The sequence below is a fragment of the Bison bison genome, unplaced genomic scaffold (assembly GCF_000754665.1).
Source record: "Bison bison bison isolate TAMUID 2011002044 unplaced genomic scaffold, Bison_UMD1.0 scf7180017864508, whole genome shotgun sequence".
NCBI classification, from domain to species: Eukaryota; Metazoa; Chordata; class Mammalia; order Artiodactyla; family Bovidae; genus Bison; species Bison bison.
Window position 1 is genome coordinate 15,641,234 of NW_011495064.1, and position 13,884 is coordinate 15,655,117.

Genomic DNA, 13,884 nt, shown 5'->3' on the forward strand with positions numbered 1-13,884 from the left:
TTAGAAGAAATGCAGTAGCCATCATAGTCAACAAAAGAGTCTGAAATGCAGTACTTGGATGCAATCTCAAAAATGACAGAATGATCTCTGTTCATTTCCAAGACAAACCGTTCAATATCACGGTAACCCAAGTCTATGCCCCGACCAGTAACACTGAAGAAGCTGAACAGTTCTATGAAGAACTACAAGACCTTCTAGAACTAACACCCAAGTTGTTTGGGGCTTATCAAAGTTATTGTGGTCTAGAGTTTTTGTATTATCTCGAGAGAGTAATAATATTGATTAACTTTAGACTGTGATTAAGTTAAGTTCGGGTTCTTTACTGTCTGAGCCACCAGGGAAGCCTGATAAGTTAAGTACAGATGTTAAAAGTGCATTGCATGTGTATTTTGGAAATTAATCCTTTGTTGATTGTTTGATTTGCTTTTATGGGGGTGGGATGGGGAGGGAGATGGGAGGGAGGTTTAAGTGGGAGGGGATATATGTATACCTATGACTGATTCATGTTGAGGTTTGACAGAAAACAACAAAATTCTGTAAAGCAATTATCCTTCAATTAAAAAATAAATAATTTTTTTTAAAAAGATTTAAAGAAGTGCATTGCAATTGATAAGAAAATAGAAATAGAGAGTATAAGCTCTAAACTAGTAAAATGAAAAGATACAATGAGAGAAAATAATCAAAATAAAGAAGAGAAGCCAAACACAGTTAAATTTAATAGGCAGACAAACAGAAAGCACAAAACAAGATGGAAAAAATAATAATAGCAATGCACCGGTAACTACAATGAATGTAGATGGACTCAATGGTCAAGTTTAAAAGCCAAGGTTGTTACTCTAGGGAAAAAGTCCTATTTACAAAAAGACATATCTGGCCTTTAAGGATACAGAAAAGTTAAAAGGATGGGCACAAAATTATGGCAAAGTGGACTAAAGAGTTCAGCACTCTCACCCCAACAACAACACAGTTTAATTGGAGAAAATTATTTGAAAAAACAATTATTTAAAGTCTCTAGAAATTGTCCTCAGGGTACAAATGGAAAAACATTCATTTAAGAAAAATCTATTTAATCTTGGTAAGAATGAGAGTGGGGATTCCATGCTGAGAGGGGCATGTTGTGAAGACCCGAGGTTCAGGGCACAACCAGCTAATCAGTGAAGGACTGCCATGACACAGAGCCAATCTTCATAGACTGAGAGAAGTGGCTGTTTTTTCAAATGCATACTTTTTAAAGTATTTATGTATCCACCGCTACTCTGAGTTTTGGCTGCTGTGCACAGGCTTTCTCAAGTTCCAGAGGGCAGGGGCTATCCTCTAGTTGTGATGCACCAGTTTCTTGCTACAGTGGCTTCTCATTGCAGACCGTGGGCTCCAGAATACTCGGGTTTCAGAAACTATGGCACACAGCCTCAGTAGTTGTGGTGCACAGGCTTAGCTGCCCTGAGGCACGTGGAGGCTTCCCAGGCCAGGGATTGACCCTGTGTTCCCCGCACAGCAGTGGATTCCTATCCTCTGCACCACCAGGAATCCCTTGCGGATTCTTAATCCTTAATATGTCTCAGTGTTTCTTCTTCCCCATTACCAATCTGCAACCTTAGTCCAAGACATTATATTTTTGTTAAAGTCTAACACAAGTCTCTGCTCCCCAAATCAAAACATCCACTACTGTGGATATCCTAAGTAATTATTCTAACAAGAATATCTAGTATGTCACTTCTCTGCTCTAATTCCTTTAAAGGCTCCCCCAACACTTTCATAAAACATTTTTTAGCATGCAATATTGTTCATTATTTCTTCTTTACCTATTCATGCAATCACATCTGTAGCCATCCTCTCTCATGTAACTTAAGCTCCAAGTAAAGTAAATGACTTCTAGTTTCCAGATCTTTGGAATGTGATGACCCAGGCTGCCAGCCCCACATATCTCTTTGGTCAAAAATTTTTATACACCCTTTAAGTACCGAGTTAATTGTTACCTCCTGTGAGAAATCTGTCAGTATTTCCTTTTACACATTAATGGCCATGACTTCCCATTGCTCTACTGCTGAACTATCATTTATCTCTCTCAAACTCTGTCCTCATTATACCCTCAAAACTTCTCTCAAAAATTGGACATCACATTAATGCGGCTTGGATAGAGTGCCTGAAGAACAATGGAGAGAGATTTGTAACATTGTATAGGAGGCAGTGACCAAAACCACTCCAAAGAAAAAGAAACGCAAGAAGGCAAAGTGGTGATCTGAGGAGGTTTTACAAATAGCTGAGGAAAGAAAAGAAGTAAAAGGCAGGTGAGAAAGGGAAAGATATACCCAACTGAATGAAGACTTCCAGAGATTAGAAAGGAGAGAAAAGAAGCCCTTCTTTAAAAAAAACAGTGCAAAGAAAAGGGGGAAACAACAAGATATGTACTCTTCTACAGATCCCCTCAAGAAAATTGGAGATGCCAAGGAAACATTTCTTACAAAAATGAGCACAATAAAGGACAGAACAGCAAGGATCTAACAGAAGCAGAAGAGATTAAGAAGAGCTGGCAAGAATACACAGAAGAACTGTAGAAAAAGGATCTTCATGACCCAGATAATCACGATGGTGTGATCACTGACCTAGAGCCAGACATCCTGGAATGTGCAGTCAAGTGGGCCTTAGAAAGCATCACTATGAACAAAGCTAGTGGAGGTGATGGAATTCCAGTGGAGCTCTTTCAAATCCTGAAAGATGATGCTGTGAAAGTGCTGCACTCAATATGCCAGCAAATGTGGAAAACTCAGCAGTGGCCACAGGACTGGAAAAAGTCAGTTTTCATTCCAATCCCAAAGAAAGGCAATGCCAAAGAATGCTCAAACTACTGCACAATTGCACTCATTTCACATGCTAGCAAAGTAATGCTCAAATTTCTCCAAGCCAGGCTTCAACAGTACGTGAACTGTGAACTTCCGTATGTTCAAGCTGGATTTAGAAAAAGCAGAGGAACCAGAGATCAAATTGCCAACATCCATTGGATCATAAAAAAAGTGAGAGAGGTCCAGAAAAACATCTACTTCGCATTATTGACTATGCCAAAGCCTTTGACTGTGTGGATCGCAACAAACTGTGGAAAATTCTTAAAAGATGGGAATACCAGACCACCTGACCTGCCTCCTGAGAAACCTGTATGCAGGTCAAGAAGCAACAGTTAAAACCAGACATGGAACAACGAACTGGTTCAAAATTGGGAATGGAGTACATCACAGCTGTATATTATTACCCTGCTTATTTAACTTGTATGCAGGGTACATCATGCAAAACGCCAGTCTGGATGACTCACAAGCTGGAATCAAGATTGCTAGGAGAAATATCAGCAACCTCAGATATGCAGATGACACCACCCTTACGGCAGAAAGTGAAGAGGAACTAAAGATCCTCTTGATGAAGGTGAAAGAGGAAAGTGAAAAAGCTGGATTAAAATTCAACATTCAAAAAACAAAGATCATGGCATCTGGTTCTATCAATTCATGGCAAATAGATGAGGAAAAGGTGGAAGTAGATTTTATTTTCTTCAGTTCAGTCGCTTAGTCATGTCTGACTCTTTGTGACCCCATGAACTGCAGCACACCAGGCTTCCCTGTCCATCACCAACTCCCAGAGCTTGCTCAAACTCATATCCATCGAGTCGGTGATGCTATTCAACCATCTCATCCTCTGTCATCCCCTTCTCCTGCTGCCTTCAATTTTTCTATCAGGGTTTTTTCTAATGAGTCAGATTCTTCGCATCAGGTGGGCAAAGTATTGGAATTTTCTTGGGCTCCAAAATTACTGTAGACAGTGACTGCATCCACAAAATTAAAAGATACTTGCTCCTTGGAAGAAAAGCTCTGACAAACCTAGACAGTATATTAAAAAGCAGAGACATAACTTTGCTGACAAAAGTCTATACAGTCAAAGCTATGGTTTTTCCAGAAGTCATGTACGGATGTGAGAGTTGGATCATAAAGAAGGCTGAGTGCCAAAGAATTGATGCTTTTGAACTGTGGTGCTGCAGAAGTCTTGAGTGTCCCTTGGACAGCAAGATCAAACCAGTCATGCCTAAAAGAAGTCATCCCTGAATATTCATTGGAAGGACTGATGCTTAAGCTCCAATACCTAGCCACCTGATGGGAGGAGTGGACTCATTGGAAAAGACCCTGATGCTGGGAAAGATTGAAGGCAAAAAGTGAAAGGGGTGGCAGAGAATGAGATGGTTAGACAGCATCATGGACTCAATGGACATGAATTTGAGCAAACTCTGGGAGATAGTGAAGAACAGGGGAGCCTGGCCATGCTGCAATTCATGGGGATTTTAAAGAGTTGGGCATGACTTAGCAACTGAACAAGTTTATCAGCAGACAGGACCTTGTGAAAACAGCACTGGAATAGAATTCAGAAGATATAGGTGCTCTTCTAATTGTGCTCCTTCCTTACCTTTTCAGGCTTCAATTGCCTCAGTCACTGAGGAATGTGGTAGACAAGCGCCCTAATGTTTGAGTGGAAATTTATAGCTTTTTTTTTTTAAGTATCCAATCCAGCCCTTCATTTCACAGATGAGAAAAGTAAGTCTTAAGGACCATATACAATTTAAGTCAAGATACTGGGGGAGAATGGATACATGTAGGTGTATGGTTGAGCCCCTTTGTTGTTCGCCTGAAACTACCACAACACTGTTAACTGGCTATACCCCAATACAAAATTAAAACGTTAAAAAGAGAGCGAGATACAATTAATATCTAAAGGAAAGGGAATCTAGGGATATTCCAGGGCTGATTTGTTTAAAACACTCCTAATTCTCAAATTTTTACTCCCTCCAGTTAACAAAAGTAGAGAATATAAAGAAAAGCCAAAAGGCAGGAGACTTGACGGAAACAAATGAAAAAAGTGAGACGCCAGAGTTTTCCACGAATTACAAATGAACTTCCTGTCCCGGGTAAACTTCCGCAATCAACAAGAGGGAAAGCCAATCAGAACCTTTCTCCGAGAGCCAATGGAAGAGCAGATTACAAAGAGCCAATCACAGCGGCGCTGTCACTGTTATGGTCCTGTCAGGGCGCCGGCGTCGTGGTTCCTGGGCGGTCGCCACGGAGGGCACTTCGGTAGACCTTTGGGGATAGCTTCGTGGCTAGCTGCGTTGTCTCCGGCCTTGCTCCCAGCCTGCATCTCCCAGTTCACGGGTCCCACCTTAGGGCGCGGGTGCGGGTCGGCGGCGCGGCGGCCTTGGGGCCTGGGCCCAGCCTCAGCCTCCTCCTCCGCCGCGGGCTCGGAGGGGCCGCGAGATGCAGCCGCCGGGCCCGCCCCCGGCGTATACCCCCACTAACGGGGACTTCACCTTTGTCTCCTCAGCAGACGCGGAAGGTGAGACTGGGCCCCCGAAGGGCCCGTCACCCCGGGGGACGCCGGGCGGACACGGCAGGGTGTTTCTGATGCCGAGGTGATTGTGGCCTGGTGGGTACGGACAGCAAGCTGACCTACGGGTGACTCTAGCCTGTGCGTTCGCCGGGCCTTCCGAGAGGGCCGAGTGGCCGAGGGTGGGGCGTGGGGAGCTTTCCAAGTGACTCGGTCGGCTTCTGGCTCTCCCCACACCATCTGGTGTCACGTTTATCTGGCGGACTCACCCACCTCGAGTGCACCCACGGGACCCAAGATTTTATTTCTAAAATGACTTATTGTAACTCAGAAACTGATGGTTAGATTGGCCGGGATCGGTGTCAGAGAATGAGAATGAGGAAGGAGGGCTCTGTTGCTCTGTTGTTTATCAGTACATAACTTTTGCGTAGATTCGGCGCTGCAAGTATTAACCTCCCGCGAGGAGTTCGTGGTTTTTATGGAATCTGGTATTTTGCCTACGTCCCTAGTTTTCCTCCTATTTCATGGTATTTGACAGTGTTCGGAGAAGTAAACCCAGATGTGTTTGAAACTTCTTGTAATCCAGCCTAGTGTTCCCAGTAGGTTCTCCAGATTTTCGCCAGATACTGTTTTGAGGAAGCTAGAGAGATTTTTCTACAGTAGGGGAGAATTTGTTTTCCTCCTTTTCTGTGTACTTTACCAAACTCTTTGTAACAGAAATCTTTCTCTGCTCCTTTCGTTAGACTTTGTTAACCAGTAATTTTCCATTGACGAGACTTACCTGTTCAATATGAAAAAAAAAAAATTTTTCTTAATTGTAGAAATTTCATCCTCGAGAAGGACACATAGTGTGTTTCCTGAGAAGACTAGTTTTGTAATATTCAGTTAATACAACTTGCTTTCCCTTTTTCTGTTTTGCTTTCCTCGTTTTTGTTTTATGAGTGTTATTATTTTTTTTTAAGTACTGTAATTTTGGCTATAATTCAAAATGTGAAACAAAAATTTTATCATAGAGAACATAGCTGATACATTTAAATGTAATACCGAAATTTGGTGAAGTATAGCCACCCAAAATAGTTTAATTTGTTACATCTACGTTTGGTAGCCTAGTGCTTGGGGAGGAATAAGTGACCTTAATTTCCCAGACTTTAAGAAAAAATTATGTAATTTAGTATCACAGCCTGTTTGTTCAAACTTTTGTATCTGTGTTTATAGTTTTCATGTCCTTCCTTCCCCCAGGAATTACCTTTCTTAAATACACTGAAGAAATCTGATAATAATATAGCAAACTAATCCATTGACTCCATACATAAAACCAAGAAACCTGGGATAAGTAAAATCCATAAGGTTTATTCAAACTTGTCCACATATCCTCCAAGATTGTATAGATTCCCTATATATCTAGGGTAATACAGACAAAGATAGATATGTGTATAAATAATATTCTCATGTGTATAACCTTATACAGTTGGAATATACAGACTATTTTAAGCAAGCGACTTGTTTGATCTTTTTAAGAATCTTGCTGAGCTTTATTCCTGAGTTTTAGTGAACCTGAGGCTTAGAAAAGTTCAATAACCTCCACACGAAGGACCTGGAATTAAGAGCTAGTGTTCTGTCTCCTCAGATTTCTTTACACTAAATCATCATGCAGCTTTCATATATTTTTGTAAAGTGGATAGTGTATATAAAGTATAAAATCCTGGATTTCCATTGTGTCTTTACCAGTTACTGTTCATGTGATATTGGGCAAATTACTCAATCTCTCTTAACCTCAGCTTTCATGTACTTAAAATGAGAATGATAGTAGCCAAGTGCGCAAACATTTTGCAGATGCAAAGCAGTACATCTGGCAGAGTTAAATGCTCAGTACTTGTTAGCAGTGTTGCTGCTGCTTTGAGTTTCATTATCAACTGGCCCCACAATTATTTTTTGTTGTTCTCTAACATAAACATTCACTCTGTGACGCCAAGTCTTTTCTCTGGTTCCTAAGCATGCCATGTAAATTCTTGGCTTTTCTGTTTTTATGTTTTTTTGTCTAAACATGAATGTTTTCAGCTTATAGATGTTTTCATGTATACTGTCCTACATTCTGCTTAGGTCTCTTAATACTTACTGTTACTAACTGTACATGTTCTTTGTTCTAAAATGTGCCTTGGTGTTTGTATCCATATATATGTGTATCCTGGTCCTCCTGCTTAGAATGCAGTTTCTCTTCCTTACACCAGGATGAAATCAAATACTCCTTCCTTGCTGAAACTTTGCTTAACTGTTACTCAGAAACTTCCCTAATCTTTTCTGTATCCGGTACTTAGCACAGAACCCAGAATATAAACATCACAACATAATTGTTGAAGGAATAAATGATTTCTGCTTTCTTTTGTCTCATATGACATTCACATTTTTGACTACAAAATTTAGCACACCTGGATGGTATAGCTAAAAACTTACTGGATTTAGAACCAGAAGACTTCAGTTAAACTTCTGACTCTGACAGTAGCTGTGTGATATTGACGACATTACATAGCTCCTATAAACTTACATTAAGTAAAATGAAAAGCACACTTATAAGAATATTGTGAAAACTGCTTAAGGTAATGTGTATAAAAGCAGGGTCCATAAGTACTAGTTAAAAGAACATAAGCTATGTATGGCCAGTAAATGAATAAATAAGTGAATAATGAAATCCAGACTGAATATTCAAGTCTGTGGTGTAAACCTACATCCAAAAGCAGTAATGAAATGCATGTGTTTAAATGCAAGAATGCAGAGGAGCCTGGCAGGGTCCATGGGGTCACAGAAGAGTCAGAAATGACTTAGCGACTGAACAACAACAACGATACTGTTATACATAGGTAAAATATTATATAGAAGTCTTTAAAGCAACCCTGTGACTTTATTTTTTATCACACAAATAAATGATTCTTTGCCTGTTTCATTTCCACAAACCAGCAGCATTGGCATTGCTGGGCGCTAGTAATGCAGAATAATCTGCTTAATTGTAGTATACATTTTGACAAGATCATCCTTCAGTGATTCGTGTAGCATATTAAAGCGTGAGAAGCTCTGATTTAGAATATTATGAAAGATCAGTCAGGAGAGGACATTTTTTATAGCTGAAAGATCAGGGACAATTTAATAGAGGTAATATTTTGTCAAATTGTGAAAGATAAGTAATGTTTTTTTATGTAGAATGAAGGGAGTATGTCTGTACGTGAGGGACTGCATATGAAGAAGTCCCTAACACCAAAAAATGGCTTAATAAGAGATTTTTAAAAATTCATCATACATAATAAATACTATAAAAAGGAGGTTGAAAGTAGAAGTGGTTAAGTGCAGGAAGGGATCAAGGACGTCTTCAGCGAAAGATGAGGTACAGTTTAAAGGAAAAGTTCTTCAGGTTGAAAAGAGGGAAGAACATTCTTTAAAAACTATGATGATGTTGTTCAGTCACTAAGTCGTGTCTGACTCTCTGAGACCTCGCTGCAGCACACCGCGCTTCCCTGTCTTTCACTATCCCCTGGAGTTTGCTCAGATTCATGTCCATTGAGTTGGTGATGCCATCCAACCATCTTATTCTCTGTTGCCCTCTTCTCCTCCTGCCCTCAGTCTTTCCCAGCATCAGGGTCTTTTTCAGTGAGTAGGCTCTTTGTATCAGGTGGCCAAAGTATTGAAGCTTCAGCTTCAGCATCAGACCTTCAAGTGAAAATTCGGGCTTGACTGGTTTGATCTCCCTGCTGTCTAAGGGACTATCAAAAGTCTTCTCCAACACCACAAAAAGCATCAGTTCTTTGGCACTCAGTTCAAAAGCATCAGTTCTTTGGCACTCAGCCCTCTTTATGATCCATCTCTCACGTCCGTACATGACTTCTGGAGAAACCATAGCTTTGATTATATAGACGTTTGTCAGCAAAGTGATGTCTCTGCTTTTTAATATGTTAAGTTTGTCATAGCTTTTCTCCAGGGAGCAAGTGTCTTTTAATTTCACGGCTGCATTCACCATCCACAGCGATTGTGGAGCCCAAGAAAATAAAGTCTCTCACTGTTTCCATTTTTTTCTCCATCTATTTGCCATGAAGTGATGGGACCAGATGCCATGATCTTCGTTTTTTTTAATGTTGAATTTTAATCCAGCCTTTTCACTCTCCTCTTGCACTTTGATCGAGGGTCTTTAATTCCTCTTCCCTTTCTGCTAGTAGGATGGTGTCATCTGCATATCTGAGCTTATTGATATTTCTCCCAGCAGTCTTGATCCAGGCTTGTGATTCATCCAGCCTGGCGTTTCAAATGATGCACTCTACATATAAGTTAAATAAGCAAGGTGACAGTATATAGCCTTGACATACTCCTTTCCCAATTTTAAACCAGTTTGATGTTCCATGTCCAGTTCTAACTGTTGCTTCTTGACCTGCATACAGGTTTCTCAGGACGCAGATAAGGTGGTCTGGTATTCCCATCTCTAAGAATTTTCCAGTTTGTTGTGACCCACACAAAGGCTTTATCATAGTTAATGAAGCAGAAGTAGATGTTTTTCTGGAATTCCCTTCTTTTTGTATGATCCAACGGATGTTGGCAGTTTGATTTCTGGTTCCTTTGCCTTTTCTAAATCCAGCTTGTACATCTGAAAGTTCTCAGTTCATGTACTGCTGAAGCCTAGCTTGAACGATTTGGAATATAACCTTACTAGCATGCAAAATGAACACAATTGCCTGGTAGTTTGTACATTATTTGACACTGCCCTTCTTTGGGATTGGAATGAAAACTGACCTTTTCCAGTCCTGTGCCATTGCTGAATTTTCCAAATTTACTGGCATATTGAGTGTGGCACTTTAACAGTGTCATCTTTTAGGATTTTTAAATAGCTTAGCTGGAATTCTGTCACTTCCACTAGCCTTGTTTGTAGTAATGCTACCTAAGGGCCACTTGACTTCTGACTCCTGGATATCAGGCACCATCGTGTTATTTGGGTCATTAAGACCTTTTTGTATGGTTTTTCTGTGTGTTCTTGTCACTTCTTTTTAATCTCTTCTGCTTCTGTTAGGTCTTTACCGTTTCTGTCCTTTACCATGCTCATCCCTGCGTGAAATGGTTCCTTGGTATCTCCAGTTTTCTTGAAGAGATCTGTAGTCTTTCCCATTCTGTTGTTTTCCTCTATTCTTTGCATTGTTCATTTAAGAAGGCCTTCTTATTTCTCCTTGCTGTTCTCTGGAACTCTGCATTCAGTTGGGTATATCTTTCCATTTGTCCCTTGCTTTTTGCTTCTCTTCTTTCCTCAGCTGTGTGTAAAGCCTCCTCAGACAACCACTTTGCTTTCTTGGATTTGTTTTTCTTTGGGATGGTTTTGGTCACTGCCTCCTGTACAGTGTAACGCACCTCTGTCCATAGTTCCTCACTCTGTCTCTCAAATCTCATCCCTTGAATCTATTAATCACCTCCACTGTATAATCATAAGGGATTTGATTTAGGTCATACCTGATTGGCGGAAATAGCAACCCACTCCAGTACCCTTGCCTGGAAAATCCCATGGACGGAGAAGCCTGGTAGGCTACAGACCATGGGGTCACAAAGAGTTGGACACGACTGAGCGACTTCACTTTCACTTTGATTGGCCTAGTGGTCTTCCCTGCTTTCTTCAATTTAAGCCTGGGCTTTTTTTTTTTCCTTCAGTTTTAACCTCTTCATTGATCACAGCCTTATGATTATTACAAAGGTAGTAATTGGCTGAGGCAGTCCCTGTATATTGCTTCCCAGGTGGCTCAGTGGTAAAAAAATCTGCCTGCCAATGAAGGAGATGCCAAGGGTTTGATCTCTGGGTTGAGACAATCCCCTGGAGTAGGAAATGGCAGCCCACTCCAGTATTCTTGCCTGGAAAATTCCGTGGACAGAGAAGTCTGACAGGCTACAATCCATTGGGCCACAAAGAGTCAGACATGATTGAGCACAAGAGTCCCTGTATTTTATACTTCCCAATCTTCACAGACCTAAAACAATGCTGATTTATAGCTTGAGCTCCTTGGAGTTAGCACAGCGCCTGCTTCATAGCAGGAACTTAATAAATGTTTGATGACTACATTATACTTTTTCATTAAGATAAGGCTGTGGTGCTTCTGTGTTCCAGTCCCTGGCAACCACTATTCTACTTTCTTTTTTTTTCCTCTAATGTACTTTCTGACTTTAGAGATTTGCCTATTGTTGATATTTCGTGTAAACAGAATAATACAATATGTGACCTTTTGTGTCTTTTTTTTTTCACTCAGCATAATGCTTTCAAGGTTTGTTCATGTTACAGTATGTATCAGTAAGTCATTCCTTTTCTGGCTCAATAGTAGTCCATTGTTTGGCTATATGATCAATTGGATTTTAAACTCTTTGAAGTATCTTCTTTATATCACTCTCAGGGCTTATAGAAATAAGTAAGCCATAAATATTTATCGGTGGATTGCTTAACCAATGTTGAAAATGAGACAAGTACTAAAGAGAAAATGACTTAATGTTTGTGATATAGTTCCTCTTCCAAAGTCCAGAAACTTGTCTCTATTCTCTCTTTCACCTTCTCATAGTCAGTTGATCATCCAGTTATTTCAGAATAGCTCCATTGCCTTAGTTCAAGTCCTTTCCGTTTCTCTTCTCTGTTCTTTACTGACAGTACTTCCTCCTTAACCTCTCCCCCCTTAAATCAGTCCTCCATAGTCTAGCTAAAATTATGTTTATGGTTGTTGTTTAGTCGCTAAGTCACGTCCGACTCTGTCCGACCCCATGGACCGTAGCCTGCCAGGCTCCTCTGTTCATGGAATTTCCCAGACAAGAATACTGGAATAAGTTGCCATTTCCTTCTCCAAGGACTGTGTTTACAGAGTGCAAATATAATTTTGTATATCTCCTTTATTAAAACCCTCTAATATCTCTTCCTTTAAATTTTTTTTTTTTTGCCTGTGCTGGGTCTTTGTGCTGCAGGGCTTTAGTTGCGGTGAGCGGGGGCTGCTCTCTGGTCACGGTGCGTGGGCTTCTTGCTGCGGCGGCTTCTCTCGGTGGGGCATGGCTTAAGGGCGTAGAGGCCTCAGTAGTTGCAGCAGCTGGGCTCGGTAGTTGTGGCACACAGGCTTAGTTGCTCCACAGCATGTGGGATCTCCTTGGACCAGAGATCAAACCCATTTCCTACTTTGGCAGGTCGATTCTTTACCACTGAGCCACCAGGAAAGCCCTAATGCCTTTTCTTAATATAGCTTCTATTGTTTTTTATTTAGTACATTCCAGTTCATTAGATACATATTTTATTTTTCATGTTATTGCAGGTTACAGTGTTACCAAAATACACTGCAGAATGACAAAAGTCTTCTTTCCCTCAACTTTCATTTTTGAAATTGAACTTTCAACTTCAACATTCTTATTACTTTCTTTCAAGATCTGTGCAGCTGTGTACCCTTCCATTAATTAATTCATCCAACTTACACACATTTGTTGGCTGCCTACTATGGACCAGGTACTGTAACAGGTATTGGAGTTAACGTGTTCAAAACAAAAGGGCAACAAACACACTTAGCTTCTCCCATCAGGGAACTTAGAGACATTAACCAAAAAATCACACAAATATATTAGCCAGACATCCTGGAATGTGCAGTCAAGTGGGCCTTAGAAAGCATCACTATGAACAAAGCTAGTGGAGGTGATGGAATTCCAGTGGAGCAATTTCAAATCCTGAAAGATGATGCTGTGAAAGTGCTGCACTCAATATGCCAGCAAATGTGGAAACTCAGCAGTGGCCACAGGACTGGAAAAGGTCAGTTTTCATTCCAATCCCAAAGAAAGGCAATGCCAAAGAATGCTCAAACTACCGCACAATTGCACTCATCTCACATGCTAGCAAAGTAATGCCCCAAATTCTCCAAGCCAGGCTTCAGCAGTATGTGAACCGTGAACTTCCAGATGTTCAAGCTGGTTTTAGAAAAGGCAGAAAAACCAGAAATCAAAATGCCAACATCCGCTGGATCATGGAAAAAGCAAGGGAGTTCCAGAAAAACATCTATTTCTGCTTTATTGACTATGGCAAAGCCTTTGACTGTGTGGATCACAATAAACTGTGGAAATTCTGAAAGAGATGGGAATACCAGACCACCTGACCTGCCTCTTGAGAAACCTATATGCAGGTCAGGAAGCAGCAGTTAGAACTGGACATGGAACAACAGACTGGTTCCAGATAGGAAAAGGAGTACAAGTACATCATGAGAAACGCTGGGCTGGAAGAAGCACAAGCTGGAATCAAGATTGCCGGGAGAAATATGAATAACCTCAGATATGCAGATGACACCACCCTTATGGCAGAAAGTGAAGAGGAGCTAAAAAGCCTCTTGATGAAAGTGAAAGTGGAGAGTGAAAAAGTTGGCTTAAAGCTCAACATTTAGAAAACTAAGATCATGGCATCTGGTCCCATCACTTCATGGGAAATAGATGGGGAAACAATGGAAACAGTGTCAGACTTTATTTTTTTGGGCTCCAAAATCACTGCAGATGGTGACTGCAGCCGTGAAATGAAAA

At 40.7% G+C, this 13,884-nt stretch overlaps 1 protein-coding gene and 1 pseudogene across 1 annotated transcript in view; both read left to right on the top strand.

Moving 5' to 3' along the window:
• The window catches only part of LOC104981005, a 28,954-nt pseudogene extending 24,461 nt beyond the window's left edge, over positions 1-4,493 (top strand).
• A 545-nt stretch (positions 4,494-5,038) lies between these two features.
• The window catches only part of YIPF4 (Yip1 domain family, member 4), a 33,302-nt gene continuing 24,456 nt past the window's right edge, over positions 5,039-13,884 (top strand). Inside the window, exon 1 of the mRNA XM_010829818.1 lies at positions 5,039-5,361. Coding sequence (XP_010828120.1) covers positions 5,283-5,361 — 79 coding nt within the window. The 5' untranslated portion in view covers positions 5,039-5,282. The remainder of the gene's footprint in view (positions 5,362-13,884) is intronic.